The sequence below is a fragment of the Electrophorus electricus genome, chromosome 7 (genome assembly GCF_041902795.1).
Source record: "Electrophorus electricus isolate QZ-2024a chromosome 7, ASM4190279v1, whole genome shotgun sequence".
Lineage (NCBI taxonomy): Eukaryota > Metazoa > Chordata > Actinopteri > Gymnotiformes > Gymnotidae > Electrophorus > Electrophorus electricus.
In genome coordinates this window covers 31435001-31450000 of record NC_137503.1, presented here as the reverse complement: position 1 = coordinate 31450000, position 15000 = coordinate 31435001, and the positions used below count along the sequence as shown (strand labels likewise).

The following is a 15000-nucleotide window of genomic DNA, read 5'->3' as shown; positions in this document are numbered from 1 at the left end:
CCCACAGCTCCCAGCTACCTCACTGTACTGGGCTTAGGCAGGGCCAGCCAAGGGGAGGAAGGTGTTTGTAGACCAACCGCTGGGTTTAATACTGAACTATTTAGTCTTAGTGGATGTAGACCAACCGCTGGGTTTAATACTGAACTATTTAGTCTTAGTGGACGTAGACCAACCGCTGGGTTTAATACTGAACTATTTAGTCTTAGTGGACATAGACCAACCGCTGGGTTTAATACTGAACTATTTAGTCTTAGTGGACGTAGACCAACCGCTGGGTTTAATACTGAACTATTTAGTCTTAGTGGACGTAGACCAACCGCTGGGTTTAATACTGAACTATTTAGTCTTAGTGGACGTAGACCAACCGCTAGGTTTAATACTGAACTGTTTAGTCTTAGTGGACATAAACCAACCGTTGGGTTTAATACTGAACTATTTAGTCTTAGTGGACGAAGACCAACCGCTGGGTTTAATACTGAACTATTTAGTCTTAGTGGACGTAGACCAACCGCTGGGTTTAATACTGAACTATTTAGTCTTAGTGGACGTAGACCAACCGCTGGGTTTAATACTGAACTATTTAGTCTTAGTGGACGTAGACCAACCGCTGGGTTTAATACTGAACTATTTAGTCTTAGTGGACGTAGACCAACCGCTGGGTTTAATACTGAACTATTTAGTCTTAGTGGACGTAGACCAACCGCTGGGTTTAATACTGAACTATTTAGTCTTAGTGGACGTAGACCAACCGCTAGGTTTAATACTGAACTATTTAGTCTTAGTGGACGAAGACCAACCGCTGGGTTTAATACTGAACTATTTAGTCTTAGTGGACGTAGACCAACTGCTTGGTTTAATACTGAACTATTTAGTCTTCTAGACCTTCTGGTTCTCTCCAATCTCCGATGCTATAAATCGTATAAGTTATGGCCTTAAAGGGGTACAAAAGAAGCTAATACAGTGTTGGATAATGCATAACATAATTTAATGGAATGGTTTCATTAGATTCTATTATATCTGTGTATAGCGAGCAGTCCCACTCCTCCAGCTCCGCACTGTGGATGTGCCCGTAAAACGTATATGGCAGATCTAGACTTGATAAATTGTCTCCTTGCACCGACCCAGCAGACGATTGAACGAGGAGCCTTATTGTGAGGAAGTGTATCGTACATTTTTTTTCATTCTGTCTGTCTGTGTGTGTGCGTGTGCGTGTTGCCTCTCCCTCATTCCTTATTGGTTATTATTAAAACGCACCTTTTCCACCGTCACTGCCGACGCATCCGCTACGTTCCAGTTCCTGCCCTCACCAGCGGTGTGCCGCTGAGCTCCGAGCCTCCGAGCGAGTGATGCGTCGGAACGTGCCGGAACTCCCCGCGCGGAGCACTTGCTTTTATTGCGGCTGACTTTCCCTCCCCTTATCAGCTGCCGCCGTGTCGCAACGAAGCTGCTGTTTATTTTTTCCACGGTGGAGGTTTTCATAAAGTGAACCGTGAGTGAGTGTGGAGGGGCTCCTGCGGTAGGCTGCTGATCTCTGACTCACTGGCCCTGCGGACGCCAGGTGGGCGCTCCGCTGTCCAGGCTGCAGGAGGCTTCGGAGATGAAGCCTCAACTCTGCCCACTTTCACAGCCAAGGTCCAGTATTTACGTTCTGCTCCCACCTCTCATTCCGATAAGAGAGACGCATTGATCGGATGTATTAGCTGCGACTGGCTCATCTGTCTATCAAGCACAAGTCATGCTTACAGGGGTATTGCTTTGTTTAATTTTTTTGTGGTTATGAATATTTGAAATGAAACCTTTTTGGATCCTGAGATCCCGGGACCCTGAGACCTGAGATCTATTGGATGTGGTTTGGGTGCAGGATTAGGGAACTTTAAAGAGTCCTACTGGCTCTGGTTAAGGTTGTAGTGACATGGTGCTGAATGAGACAGCATTCCGTAGTGACAGCACAGAGATAGGTGTGTGTGTGTGTGTGTGTGTGTGTGTGTGTGTGTGTGTGTGTGTGTGTGTGTGTGCGGGGGCGATGGGGGTGGTTGATGGGTAGGCGTTTGTAAGTAGCTCAGGTCAGGGTCGCCGTGGGCAGTGCCTCGGGGCGGGGGGTGTGGTTTGCCGTGGTGATTGACACATCACTTGTCACTTATCAGAGCTCCTTCTTATAAAGAGTCTCCACAGCAGCCTTGGCTAACGCGCGCCGCTGCGTCAGAGCCTCTGTGTATTTCTTCCTTAAACAAATGCGTCGTGGACGTTTTAAAAATCCACAACACAGGGAAGAGAAGAAGCAGAAGGAAGTGCAGCTCTGTGGTGAGGTGTCTTCTCACCTGCCTGAGAAGGGCATAGAGAAGATCCACATCTCAGAGTGCCCGACGGCCACGTCCGACAAATCACACCGCGTATCCGTGTGTGAGACGGCAGGCACACTAAATCCAGAACGGCATTAAACGTAATACAGACGCACAAAAAAACGAAAGGAACACAGGAACAGCCAGTCTGCCGTGGTTACTGTGTCTGTTTTCCACAGTACGGAGGACTGACCTTGTCTGCCTGCAAGGAGTATTTGCTTTATTTTCTCTCCTCCCTGAAGTGCGTAGCAGGGTTACAGCAGCAACAGGAAAGGGTTAGTTACAGCAGGATGAATGAGTCTCTCCCTCTCCGTCTCTCTCCCTCTCTCTGTTTGTCTCTCTGTCCGTCTCTCTCTCTCCTTGTCTCTCTGCCTGTCTCTCTCTCCCCATCTCTGCCTGTCTCTCTCTCTCCCTCTCCTCATCTCTGTCTGTCTCTCTCTGCCTCTCTCTCTCCCTCTCTCTGCCCGTCTCTCTCCCTCTCTCTGCCCGTCTCTCTGCCTGTCTCTCCTTCCCTGTCTCTCTCCCCATCTCTCTACCTGTCTTTCTTTCCATCTCTCTGCCTGTCTCTCTCTCCCCGTCTCTCTGCCTGTCTCTCTCTCTCCCCGTCTCTCTGCCTGTCTCTCTCTCTCCCCGTCTCTCTGCCTGTCTCTCTCTCTCTCTCTCTCCCCATCTCTCTGCCTGTCTCTCTCCCTGAATTAATTCTTCCTTAAACCTTGAAGCCATTTGATGACGTGTGTGTGTGAATGTGACTGTGATCCCACACCAGGAAATGGTATAAAAGTGTGTGTGTGTGTGTGTGTGTGTGTGTGTGTGTGTGTGTGTGTGAGTGCGTGTGCGTGAGTGTGTGTGTGTGTGTGTGTGTGCAGGTCTGTCTGGGTCATTTAATACTGCAGAGTCTCCCTAAGACTTTTATTACTCCTCCACTTGCTGGCCTTATCCTATTCCTCCCCTCTCCCCTCTCTCACCTCTCTCCTCTCTCTCCCCTCTCTCCTCTCTCTCTCCCCTTTCTCCTCTCTCTCCTCTCTCTCTCTCTCTCTCCCCTCTCTCTCTCCTCTCTCTCCCCTTTCTCCTCTCTCTCTCTCTCTCTCTCTCTCCTCTCTCTCTCTCTCTCTCTCTCTCTCTCTCTCTCTCTCTCTCTCTCTCTCTCTCTGGCTCTCTTCCGCTACACTCACACCATCCCCATCCCAGACACATGGTGTTGCTCAGGCCCTCGAGTGCTGTGGTGGAGGCCCTGGGGAGGTGAGCAGACACAGTGCTGCTTGCATGATGAGTCAGATAAAGGTTGTCGCCTGTTTTAAAGCTTCTTTCTGATAAATGTGCTGAATGAGTGAACTGACAGAGGGGCTACTGTAGCGAGGACAGTGACTGTCTTTCTCTCTGCCTGTCTAACTCTGCCTGTCTAGCTCTGCCTGTCTAGCTCTCTCTGTCTAGCTCTGCCTGTCTGTCTAGCTCTGCCTGTCTGTCTAGCTCTGCCTGTCTGTCTAGCTCTCCCTGTCTAGCTCTGCCTGTCTGTCTAGCTCTGTCTGTCTAGCTCTGCCTGTCTGTCTAGCTCTGTCTGTCTAGCTCTGCCTGCCTGTCTAGCTCTGCCTGTCTAGCTCTGCCTGTCTGTCTAGCTCTGCCTGTCTAGCTCTGCCTGTCTGTCTAGCTCTGCCTGTCTAGCTCTGCCTGTCTGTCTAGCTCTCTCTGCCTGTCTAGCTCTGTCTGTCTAGCTCTCTCTGCCTGTCTGTCTAGCTCTGTCTGTCTAGCTCTCTCTGCCTGTCTAGCTCTGCCTGTCTAACTCTGCCTGTCTAACTCTGCCTGTGTAGCTCTGCCTGTCTAGCTCTCTCTGCCTGTCTAGCTCTCTCTGCCTGTCTAGCTCTGCCTGTCTAGCTCTGCCTGTCTGTCTAGCTCTGCCTGTCTGTCTAGCTCTGCCTGTCTGTCTAGCTCTCTCTGCCTGTCTAGCTCTGTCTGTCTAGCTCTCTCTGCCTGTCTAGCTCTGCCTGTCTAACTCTGCCTGTCTAGCTCTCTCTGTCTGTCTAGCTCTGCCTGTCTCTCATTATCTCTTGCATCTGTGTGTCCTTAAAGGATTTGTGTATAATTTCACTGTAGCAATCAGGAGTACAAGCACACACACATACTTATACATAACACAAACCTTCTCTCTCTCTCTCTCTCACACACACACACACACACACACACACACACACACACACACACACACACACACACACAGAGTTATGCAAACGTAATGATTTACGATGATATTAAACAGTGGCATTAGATCTTAGGTACTCATATGAAGTTGTGAAGAAATGATTGATAACACACACGCACTCACACCACAGCTGATTAATATGCTTCTAGACTAATAACCTGTAGTCTTCCATGAACATTCATCAACATGGACAGTTTAGCTTCAGATATGCAGAGAGAGCTGGAGACACAGAGAGAGAGACAGACAGAGATCTAATTTTTTTTTTAATCGGCTGCTTTGTGATGATGGTGTCCTTGCCACGTAGTCTGATGTCATGTTGAATGATTGCAACTCCCAGCACAACAACCTTCCAGATACCAGGAATTTTAGACATGGTTTTTCAGTGTTGTGTAATCCTGTGTGTGAACCCTGTGGTTCGGTTGGACAACAGTACACGGTGGCTGAACTGTGTCAGACTAGTAGACTGCAACCTATGGTGTGTCATAGGCTGCATGTGTCAGACTGGTTGACTGAAGCTCGAGGGGGCGGAGCTGAAATGTGTCAGGCCTTTGACTGCATCTTAAGGGGGCGGGGCTGAGGTGTGTCAGACCGGTTGACTGCAGCTCTAGGGGGCGGGGCTGAGGTGTGTCAGACCGGTTGACTGCAGCTCAAGGGGGCGGGGCTGAAATGTGTCAGGCCTTAGACTGCAGCTTGATGGGGCGGGGCTGAGATGTGTCAGGCCTTTGACTGCAGCTTAAGGCTGAGGTGTGTCAGACTGGTTGACTGCAGCTCTAGGGGGCAGGGCTGAGGTGTGTCAGACCAGTTGACTGTAGCTCAAGGGGGCAGGGCTGATATGTGTCAGGCCTTAGACTGCAGCTTGAGGGGGCGGGGCTGAGATGTGTCAGGCCTTTGACTGCAGCTTAAGGGGGTGAGGCTGAGATGTTTCAGATCGGTTGACTGCAGCTCAAAGGGGCAGGGCTGAGATGTGTCAGGCCTTTGACTGCAGGTTGAGGGGGCGGGGCTGAGGTGTGTCAGACTGGTTGACTGCAGCTCTAGGGAGCAGGGCTGAGGTGTGTCAGACCGGTTGACTGTAGCTCAAGGGGGCGGGGGCTGAAATGTGTCAGGCCTTAGACTGCAGCTTGAGGGGGCGGGGCTGAGATGTGTCAGGCCTTTGACTGCAGGTTGAGGGGGCGGGGCTGAGGTGTGTCAGACTGGTTGACTACAGCTCTAGGGAGCAGGGCTGAGGTGTGTCAGACCGGTTGACTGTAGCTCAAGGGGGCGGGGGCTGAAATGTGTCAAGCCTTAGACTGCAGCTTGAGGGGGCGGGGCTGAGATGTGTCAGGCCTTTGACTGCAGCTTAAGGGGGTGAGGCTGAGATGTGTCAGGGCTTTTTACTGAAGCTCGAGGGGGCGGGGCTGAGATGTGTCAGACCGGTTGACTGCAGCTTAAGGGGGCGGGGCTAAGATGTGTCAGACCTGCCTTGCATTTGACTGCGCTCTTCAAGTCTAATGAATTCGAAATTTTAAATCCGCTTTACATGAGTAAAGACACTGTTGCACAGCCGTGCTTTGAATCTTTGAGCCGGAAGAGACGAGGGAACCAGGCTGAGGAAGATGGAGAACATGGAGGAGAAGCAAGGTCATCCAGTAACCCGGAAACATACAGTACAACAGCCAGAGACAGACAGGGAGACGCAGACGCAGATGCTGAGACAGGAAGTCCTAATTCAATAATAAAACAGGGAATGTTGTTGTAAGAATGAAAAGTCTTTTGTGTGTGTGTGTGTGTGTGTGTGTGTGAGAGCGAGAGAAAGCTCTCTAAGGTTATATCCCTTATTCTCCTGGTGTCTCATTGTACCTGTGTGCCGGTGGCTTTCAGACAAAGTCTCAGGTGCAGTCTACAAAGCTTTGCCAAATGCCAGTAAGGAAGACCTGGGCTTTCGTGTGTGTTCAGACAGTGGTTTGAGAGAGAGAGAGACAACTCCTTGTTTGCAGCTCACCTAGGGTTCTTCTCTGGCTCCTCAACTGGAAGGAAGCGCTACCTGATGCCCTCACTCCATGGTGACTGAAAGTCACCGTCTGGTCTAGGACTCATGGCAATTGTGGTGCTTATTACAGTCCGGGCAAAGATCGCTCAGTGACACGTGTCTGAGTACTGCCCCCTCTGAACATAGGAACGCCCCCCACCCTGAGTACTCCCCTCTCTGAACATAGGAACGCCCCCCACCCTGAGTACTCCCCCCTCTGAACATAGGAACGCCCCCCACCCTGAGTACTCCCCCCTCTGAACATAGGAACGCCCCCCACCCTGAGTACTCCCCCCTCTGAACATAGGAACACCCCCCACCCTGAGTACTCCCCCCTCTGAACATAGGAACGCCCCCCACCCTGAGTACTCCCACCTCTAAACATAGGAACACCCCCCCACCCTGAGTACTCCCCTCTCTGAACATAGGAAGGCCCCCCACCCTGAGTACTCCCCCCTCTGAACATAGGAACGCCCCCCACCCTGAGTACTCCCCCCTCTGAACATAGGAACGCCCCCCACCCTGAGTACTCCCCCCTCTGAACATAGGAACGCCCCCCCACCCTGAGTACTTCCCCCTCTGAACATAGGAACGCCCCTCACCCTGAGTACTCCCCCCTCTGAACATAGGAACGCCCCCCACCCTGAGTACTGCCACCTCTGAACATAGGAACACCCCCCCACCCTGAGTACTTCCCCCTCTGAACATAGGAACACCCCCCACCCTGAGTACTCCCACCTCTGAACATAGGAACACCCCCCCACCCTGAGTACTTCCCCCTCTGAACATAGGAACGCCCCTCACCCTGAGTACTCCCCCCTCTGAACATAGGAACGCCCCCCACCCTGAGTACTTCTCCCTCTGAATATAGGAACACCCCCCACCCTGAGTACTCCCCCCTCTGAACATAGGAACACCCCCCACCCTGAGTACTTCTCCCTCTGAACATAGGAACGCCCCCCCACCCTGAGTACTTCCCCCTCTGAACATAGGAACACCCCCCACCCTGAGTACTCCCACCTCTGAACATAGGAACACCCCCCCACCTTGAGTACTCCCACCTCTGAACATAGGAACACCCCCCACCCTGAGTACTTCCCCCTCTGAACATAGGAACACCCCCCACCCTGAGTACTTCCCCCTCTGAACATAGGAACGCCCCCCACCCTGAGTACTTCCCCCTCTGAACATAGGAACGCCCCCCACCCTGAGTACTCCCACCTCTGAACAAAGGAACACCCCCCCACCCTGAGTACTCCCACCTCTGAACAAAGGAACACCCCCCCACCCTGAGTACTCCCACCTCTGAACAAAGGAACACCCCCCCACCCTGAGTACTTCCCCCTCTGAACATAGGAACGCCCCCCACCCTGAGTACTCCCACCTCTGAACATAAGAACACCCCCCCACCCTGAGCACTCCCCCCTCTGAACATAGGAAAGCCCCCCACCCTGAGTACTCCCCCCTCTGAACATAGGAACGCCCCTCACCCTGAGTACTCCCACCTCTAAACATAGGAACACCCCCCCACCCTGAGTACTTCCCCCTCTGAACATAGGAACACCCCCCACCCTGAGTACTCCCACCTCTGAACATAGGAACGCCCCCCCACCCTGAGTACTCCCCCCTCTGAACATAGGAACGCCCCCCACCCTGAGTACTCCCCCCTCTGAACATAGGAACGCCCCCCACCCTGAGTACTTCTCCCTCTGAACATAGGAACACCCCCCCACCCTGAGTACTTCCCCCTCTGAACATAGGAACACCCCCCACCCTGAGTACTCCCACCTCTGAACATAGGAACACCCCCCCACCCTGAGTACTCCCACCTCTGAACATAGGAACACCCCCCCACCCTGAGTACTTCCCCCTCTGAACATAGGAACACCCCCCACCCTGAGTACTCCCCCCTCTGAACATAGGAACGCCCCCCACCCTGAGTACTTCCCCCTCTGAACATAGGAACGCCCCCCACCCTGAGTACTCCCACCTCTGAACATAGGAACACCCCCCCACCCTGAGTACTTCCCCCTCTGAACATAGGAACGCCCCTCACCCTGAGTACTCCCCCCTCTGAACATAGGAACGCCCCCCACCCTGAGTACTCCCCCCTCTGAACATAGGAACGCCCCCCACCCTGAGTACTTCTCCCTCTGAACATAGGAACACCCCCCACCCTGAGTACTCCCCCCTCTGAACATAGGAACACCCCCCACCCTGAGTACTCCCACCTCTGAACATAAGAACACCCCCCCACCCTGAGTACTCCCCCCTCTGAACATAGGAACGCCCCCCACCCTGAGTACTCCCCCCTCTGAACATAGGAACGCCCCCCCCTGCACATACACATATTTTCCTTTTTTAGATTCTAGTTCCAGTGCTAAAATTTAACTCACAGACTCTAAAATGCACTAATAATTGTTTTTTTTGTGTTGACAGTTTCTGCTGAGGGAGGAGGTTATCGTCTCTCTCTCTCTTCTCTCTCTCTCTCATCTATCACACTCACTACTTCTGGTCTCTCTGGCCATCACTCTCACTCATTCTCTCTCTCTGTGAAGATTAGTGTCTCTGCCAAGTCCATTTTGTAATGCAAAAGAGATTACAGCTTTTTAGTACTTTTAAAAGTACTTAAAGGAGTGAGTGAAAGCGTGAATAAGTGAATGTGTATGTGTGTGTGTGGACTTAAGTGAATGAGAGAACAAGTATGTGTGTGTCTGTGTGGGATTAAGTGAATGGGATAGCACAAAGTGTGTGTGTGTGTGTGTGTCGGAATAATTCCTTTCTATTATGGCTCTCAAATACTTGGCACTATCACTGTTGGCGGTGTGATGATGTTGTTATTGTTGTTATCATTGTTGTTGTTGACATTCAATAATGAGCCTGAAGGTGATGAACAGTAAAAGCAACGTTAGGAGCAAAGGGACCGTGTAGGTAGTGTTGGGGGTGTAGGTGATGTGGGGGGTGTGGGTGGTGTAGGGAGCGTTGGGGTGTGGGTGGTGTAGGTGGTGTTGGGGGTTTGAGTGGTGTTGGGGCTGTGGGTGGTATAGGCGGTGTAGGGAGTGTTGGGGTGTGGGTGGTGTAGGTGATGTTGGGGGTGTGGGTGGTGTAGGGAGTGTTTGAGGTGTGGGTGTTGTAGGGGGTGTAGGGAGTGTTGGGATTGTAGGTGGTGTTGGGAATGTTGGGGTGTGGGTGGTGTTGGGGGTGTGGTTGGTGTAGGTGGTGTTGGGGTTGTGGGTGATGTTGGGGGTGTGGGTGGTGTAGGGAGTGTTGGGTGTGTGGGTGGTGTAGGTGATGTTGGGGGTGTGGGTGGTGTAGGAGGTGTAGGGAGTGTTGGGGGTGTGGTTGGTGTAGGTGATGTTGGGGTTGTAGGTGATGTTGGGGGTGTGGGTGGTGCAACTCCACTCTGCTGCCAGCACATTTTTTTATTACACTGATTTAAACACTCTCCTTTTGTTCCTGTGTTTTTGTGTTGTAAGATTTTATCAGTACCACATGAAGAACATGCAGCGTGCGTCATGGCATATCGCTCACAGACTCCTCACTGGGTGCTGTCGTGGAAACTTCTGGTGGTTTTCCGAACGGTACCAGGACGTCCGTTTTACCTTGCTGAACCCCCCGGTCTGAGACGGTAACAGTGATTGGTGCCCCACCACTTCCTGGGGTGTGGCCTCGTTATGACGTCATAATAGAAAATGTGAACTGTTTTCAGCAGATGTTTGTGTGAGCCCACAGCCCAGTTGGATCCATGGCTGGGTGTGTTTTATTCGTGGAGGGGAGGGAGTGTTGCCACGTGGGCCTGTCTCTCAGCACGGCTGCACCTTGCTCCATTACTGACATCCTGATCGCTTATTTTCCAAGGCCAGACCAGCCAGTGTGCAGCCACGGTAGATAAGACTGAGGAGTGTGTTAGAGCAAGGTCAACAGGAGAGCACTACTGATACCGCAACAATACAAGTGCTTAGAGTGTGTGGGTGTGTGTGTGTGTGTGTGTGTGTGTGAGAGAGAGCAAGAGTGGGAGAGAGTGAAGTGGACACCTGTGGGGGCTGAGGTGGTGAATATGTCACGTGCCTCTGCTGTGGCACAGTTAAAGAATGTGAGAGAGAGAGAGAGAAGGGTGAGAGTCATTATGACTGAATTGCCAGGAGTTGTCGAAATCCTGCTGATGGAGTTTAACGTGTTAATATTCAGCTGCATGGAGTGCAAGCTGTCTGGAGGGAAATTGGGCTTTAAATGGAGTGTGGAGTAGCGCCTCACCGTCCTGCATGCAGGACCACAGAGCCTTTGGCCTCTGACCGCTCCCACCTCCCCCGTCAAGGGCTGCCAATTAACCAGGAAAAAGTGTCCGTGTTTGCTTTGAGTCCCCGGGAAATAGATGTGTGTGTGTGTGTGTGTGTGTGTGTGTGTCTCTCTCTCTCTCTCTCTCTCTCTCTCTCTCTCTCTCTCTCTCTCTCTCTCTCTATATATATATATATATATATTTATTTATTGTGTGTGTGTGTGTGTGGGGGGGGGGGGTTCTAGAGGCTTAGGACTAATTGGCTCTGTTTGTCTCCGCTCTGCTGGGCATGAGTGAGTTAATTGGTCTCCGTCCTCTAGGATCTCATCGATTGGTTCGTCCAGTTTGCCAATTAAAGCCTACGTGACCTCGGAGTGGGATGGAATGAGGTTGTTTTCTGATCTGTGATTGGCTGGTTTGGCTCTGCTTTGATGTGTGAGCTGAGCTTCTTTGCTTCCTATCACTTCAGACCAAGCCAGAGTACTGCACTGCTGCTCTCTCTCTCTCTCTCTCTCTCTCTCTCTCTCTCTCTCTCTCTCTCTCCCCCTCTCCCTCTCCCTCTCTCTCCCTCTCTCTCTGACTTTGTCACAATTTGTTTTGGCGAGAATAGCTTACAAGCACCCTCCACACACACACACACACACACACACACACACACACTTCAACCTCCCCACTGAAGAGTTCACTCACCGCTGCACTCACTATGCGAATCACCTGGTCCTGACAGGTGCCTCCAGATCACCTGTGTGTCTGTGCTGTGGCACCGTAGCAGACGTAACTGTAGTGGCGCACAGTGCCACCCCAGCTCCTGGACTGTGACCTTGTTAGACAAAGTATGTTTGTTTTTTCCTTTGCTGGAATTGGGCATGTTTCAAGCCTCCATGTTTCACTCATTATAACGCAGAGATGCGACTGACAAGTGCGATTGACTCTCAGCCTGCACAGTGGTGTTTTTTGAGACATTATGTGCTGTAGTTGTACTCATGCGATGGTTCCCCTCTCTCTCTCCCTCGCTCTCTCTCTCTCTCCCTCCTCAGGCCAGGACCGCAGTGAGGCTGTTCTGATAAAGCGCTTCAAAGGGGATGGTGTCCGCTACAAGGCCAAGCTCATCGGCATTGATGAGGTCACTGCCGCAAGAGGGGACAAACTCTGCCAGGATTCAATGATGAAACTAAAGGTGTGGGTGGATGTGTGTGTGGGTGTGTGTGTGCGTGTGCATAACTAGTCATATAGTGAATGATTGTGCACACCCTACATCCATCATCTGGGTTAATGAGCCTTGTAAATACCAGTCACCATTGCCAGAGTGTGTGTGTGTGTGTGTGTGTGTGCGCATATGAGCACCTGCGCATGTGTAGCAGAAACAGAAATAAAGCCAATTTTTTAAAATTACACTTTACATTTTTGAGAACAATGTGACATTATTTTGTCAATTCTACAACAAATGCAACATTAGTCCCCGGCAACAGTGGCACGTCCTCGGATACCTGCAGTGCTGGCGTGTCTCTGGGACTGGACCTGCTCCTCCTGCTTTGCATGCTGGTTTAACTGGAACAGAAGCCAACAGCCATTGATCAGAGCTCTTTACCCACTCGCTCATGTGGACAGCTAATCTATACCAATATTCCCACAATCCTTCACTCTTTAGTAAACTAACGACCCTGCGTTATCATTCCTAATCTCTCTCTCTCTCTCTCTCTTTCTCTCTCTCTCAACATGCACTCACCCAAGCATGCACACACACACACACACACACATACACACACTCCTCCAGCATACACTCAACTCAGCGTGTGTTACCATTTCAAACACTATTTAAACCTTTAACCACGTCATCCTGCATTTCATGCTTCTCTGGACTCTCCTGTTTTTCCACCTTCCTGCCGATGACACGCACCCTGACCCAAGTGTCCACGCGTGTTTCTCCTGTGGTGTCAGGCAGAAGAATCGCTCTCCTCTCCAGAGCCGGATATTCCTCACCATGGAGCGCAGCTGCTAGATGCCCCACCCCCACCCCAGCCTTTTTCGGTGGTGCTTCCTGCACACGCGCTGCTGCATCTCCTGACGTGTAAATAACAAAGATATCGCGTATCTTCTGCAGCAGGCGCTCAGGCCTGCACGGATGAATAGAAGGTTGATCTCAGTGCTCCAGTACTGAACGTCGGAGCAGGAGGGAGACAGTCACATTGTAGGGGGGCCCCAAGCTAGTTAAAAAAGAAACTTTTAGATCAACTACTGGCTTGCTAGCACACACACACACTCATGAAGAGTTCACACAAACACGTGCATGCTCAATACTTTTTATTGAATGTTTTTACGTTTTGTTTTGTTTACTTTTGGTTCACTTTTTGATGAATTCTCTGCCTCTCGCATTCGTGAATGCACACTGGTGAGTAACCGCCGTGCTCACCATGAACGTGAATGAGATGTGAAGGACGAAGCCTGTTTGATAGGTTGATGGCAGTTACTGTGGCGATGGGGAAGGAAGCAGCACTCCCTGGGGGGAGCTTCTGAAGTTTGGCCCTCGGGGCCAGCAGATGTGTCCACCGCCCATACTGTTGCACCACACACACACACGCGCACACACACACACACACGCACACACACACACACACACACATTTAATTTCTACTTGATACTTGTAATTGATAAATATTGAAACTAAAGGCCATGGGAAGTTGTCTTCGTCCACGTATGTGCAATGTACACATGCATACATGTACAGGACATGATGTGATCGCAAAAGCACAAGCGTGCACACACACACACACACACACACACACACACATACACACACACACAGACCTTGAATATTGTCCAATCACAAACTCCCCGACACAGAACCAGCAAACTGTACTTTTCTTTCCAGAGGACAGTGTTACAGGGCTACACTTCCTGCTCTGTTCCTTCTTCCCTAATGGCTTCACGTGTGTGTGTGTGTGTGTGTGTGGCTGTGTGTGGCTGTGTGTGGCTGTGTGTGGCTGTGTGTGTGTGTGTGTGTGTGTGTGGCTGTGTGTGTGTGTGTGGCTGTGTGTGTGTGTGTGTGTGTGTGTGTGTGTGTGTGTGTGTGTGCTGTGTGTGTGTGTGTGGCTGTGTGTGTGTGTGTGTGTGTGTGTGTGTGTGTGTGTGTGTGTTTCTGTCTGCAGGGAATCGCAGCCTCAGCGCGCTCTAAAGGAGAACACAAGCAGAAGGTCTTTCTCACCGTCTCCTTCGGAGGAATCAAGATCTTTGATGAGAAGTCCGGGGTGAGTGGCGGCCTTGGGGTGAGACGTGTGTGAGTAAAGCGCGGGAACCTTCCCAACATTTCTCCCTCACGTTTGGGGACGATGGCTGCGCCGCGCCCCGCTGGGCCCCATGCCGCCCTCACAACCTCATTTCCACTACGTCACGTGAGACGTTCACTCTCTTCCTCTCCTCGACGACAAAGCAGGGAGCTGCTTTGAAGCCGACAGCACGACGTGCTGTGTTCGGTCAGGGTGGCGAGCGCGGCCTCTCCCGGCATACCCACAGGATGTGACGTGCCGCGCCACGCCGTTCCCCGAACTCCACGCAGGTCGGTCCAGCCTTGGGTGTGAGTGGCTCTGAGGGAGAGCTACGCTAATAGCGCGTTTTAAAGAGAAGCGCACGCCCAGGGGAAATCAAGCAGCCTAATTGAACATACGTTCGCCGGTTCTTGCGCGCGATGTCAGGATGGGCGACAGGGCGGAAGCACAACAAGACCTGTGATGGGATTTCAGGGTGAAACCTGCCGAGAAAAGGACAGCTTAGCATTTCGCGTGGTCCATGGAGAAACGGGCACGTCCCGTCCTGTCCAGTCTGTCACTCGAGGGTCCTTCTTGTGCCAAAGAGGCTCATCGTGGCAATCGGCTCGAAATGTTATGAAAATTATTTTTTCTAAAAAGGCCACGTCACGGGATGAGTCAAAGTAGCCAAGCGTGACACTCGACCTGGACCGCACGTGTCTGCGTTCGCTCTGGCTGGCAGCTGTGAACTTTTCATTTTGCTCAAAAGTCCAGGAAGGGTGTGCTAGAGCAGTCTAAGGTCGGAATGCCAGCCTAAAGACGCTATTATCCTTTCCCAGAAGTGCGTAAATGCAGAAGGAGCATTTAGAATGGAGTGGATTCCTCCAATTCCACGTTTTCCTTGCGTTGATTCTGAGTCGTAGGCAAAAGGTCGTGGTAAAATG

The 15000-nt window shown here is 51.5% G+C and overlaps 1 protein-coding gene across 15 annotated transcripts in view; it reads left to right on the top strand.

The window, feature by feature from the left end:
- The window catches only part of dab1a (DAB adaptor protein 1a), a 241903-nt gene that overhangs the window by 197922 nt on the left and 28981 nt on the right, over positions 1-15000 (top strand). For all 15 annotated transcript variants that reach the window (XM_081717693.1, XM_035524747.2, XM_081717692.1 and 12 more), the window contains 2 exons: positions 11852-11991; positions 13961-14059. In XM_081717693.1, coding sequence (XP_081573819.1) covers positions 11852-11991; positions 13961-14059 — 239 coding nt within the window. The remainder of the gene's footprint in view (positions 1-11851; positions 11992-13960; positions 14060-15000) is intronic.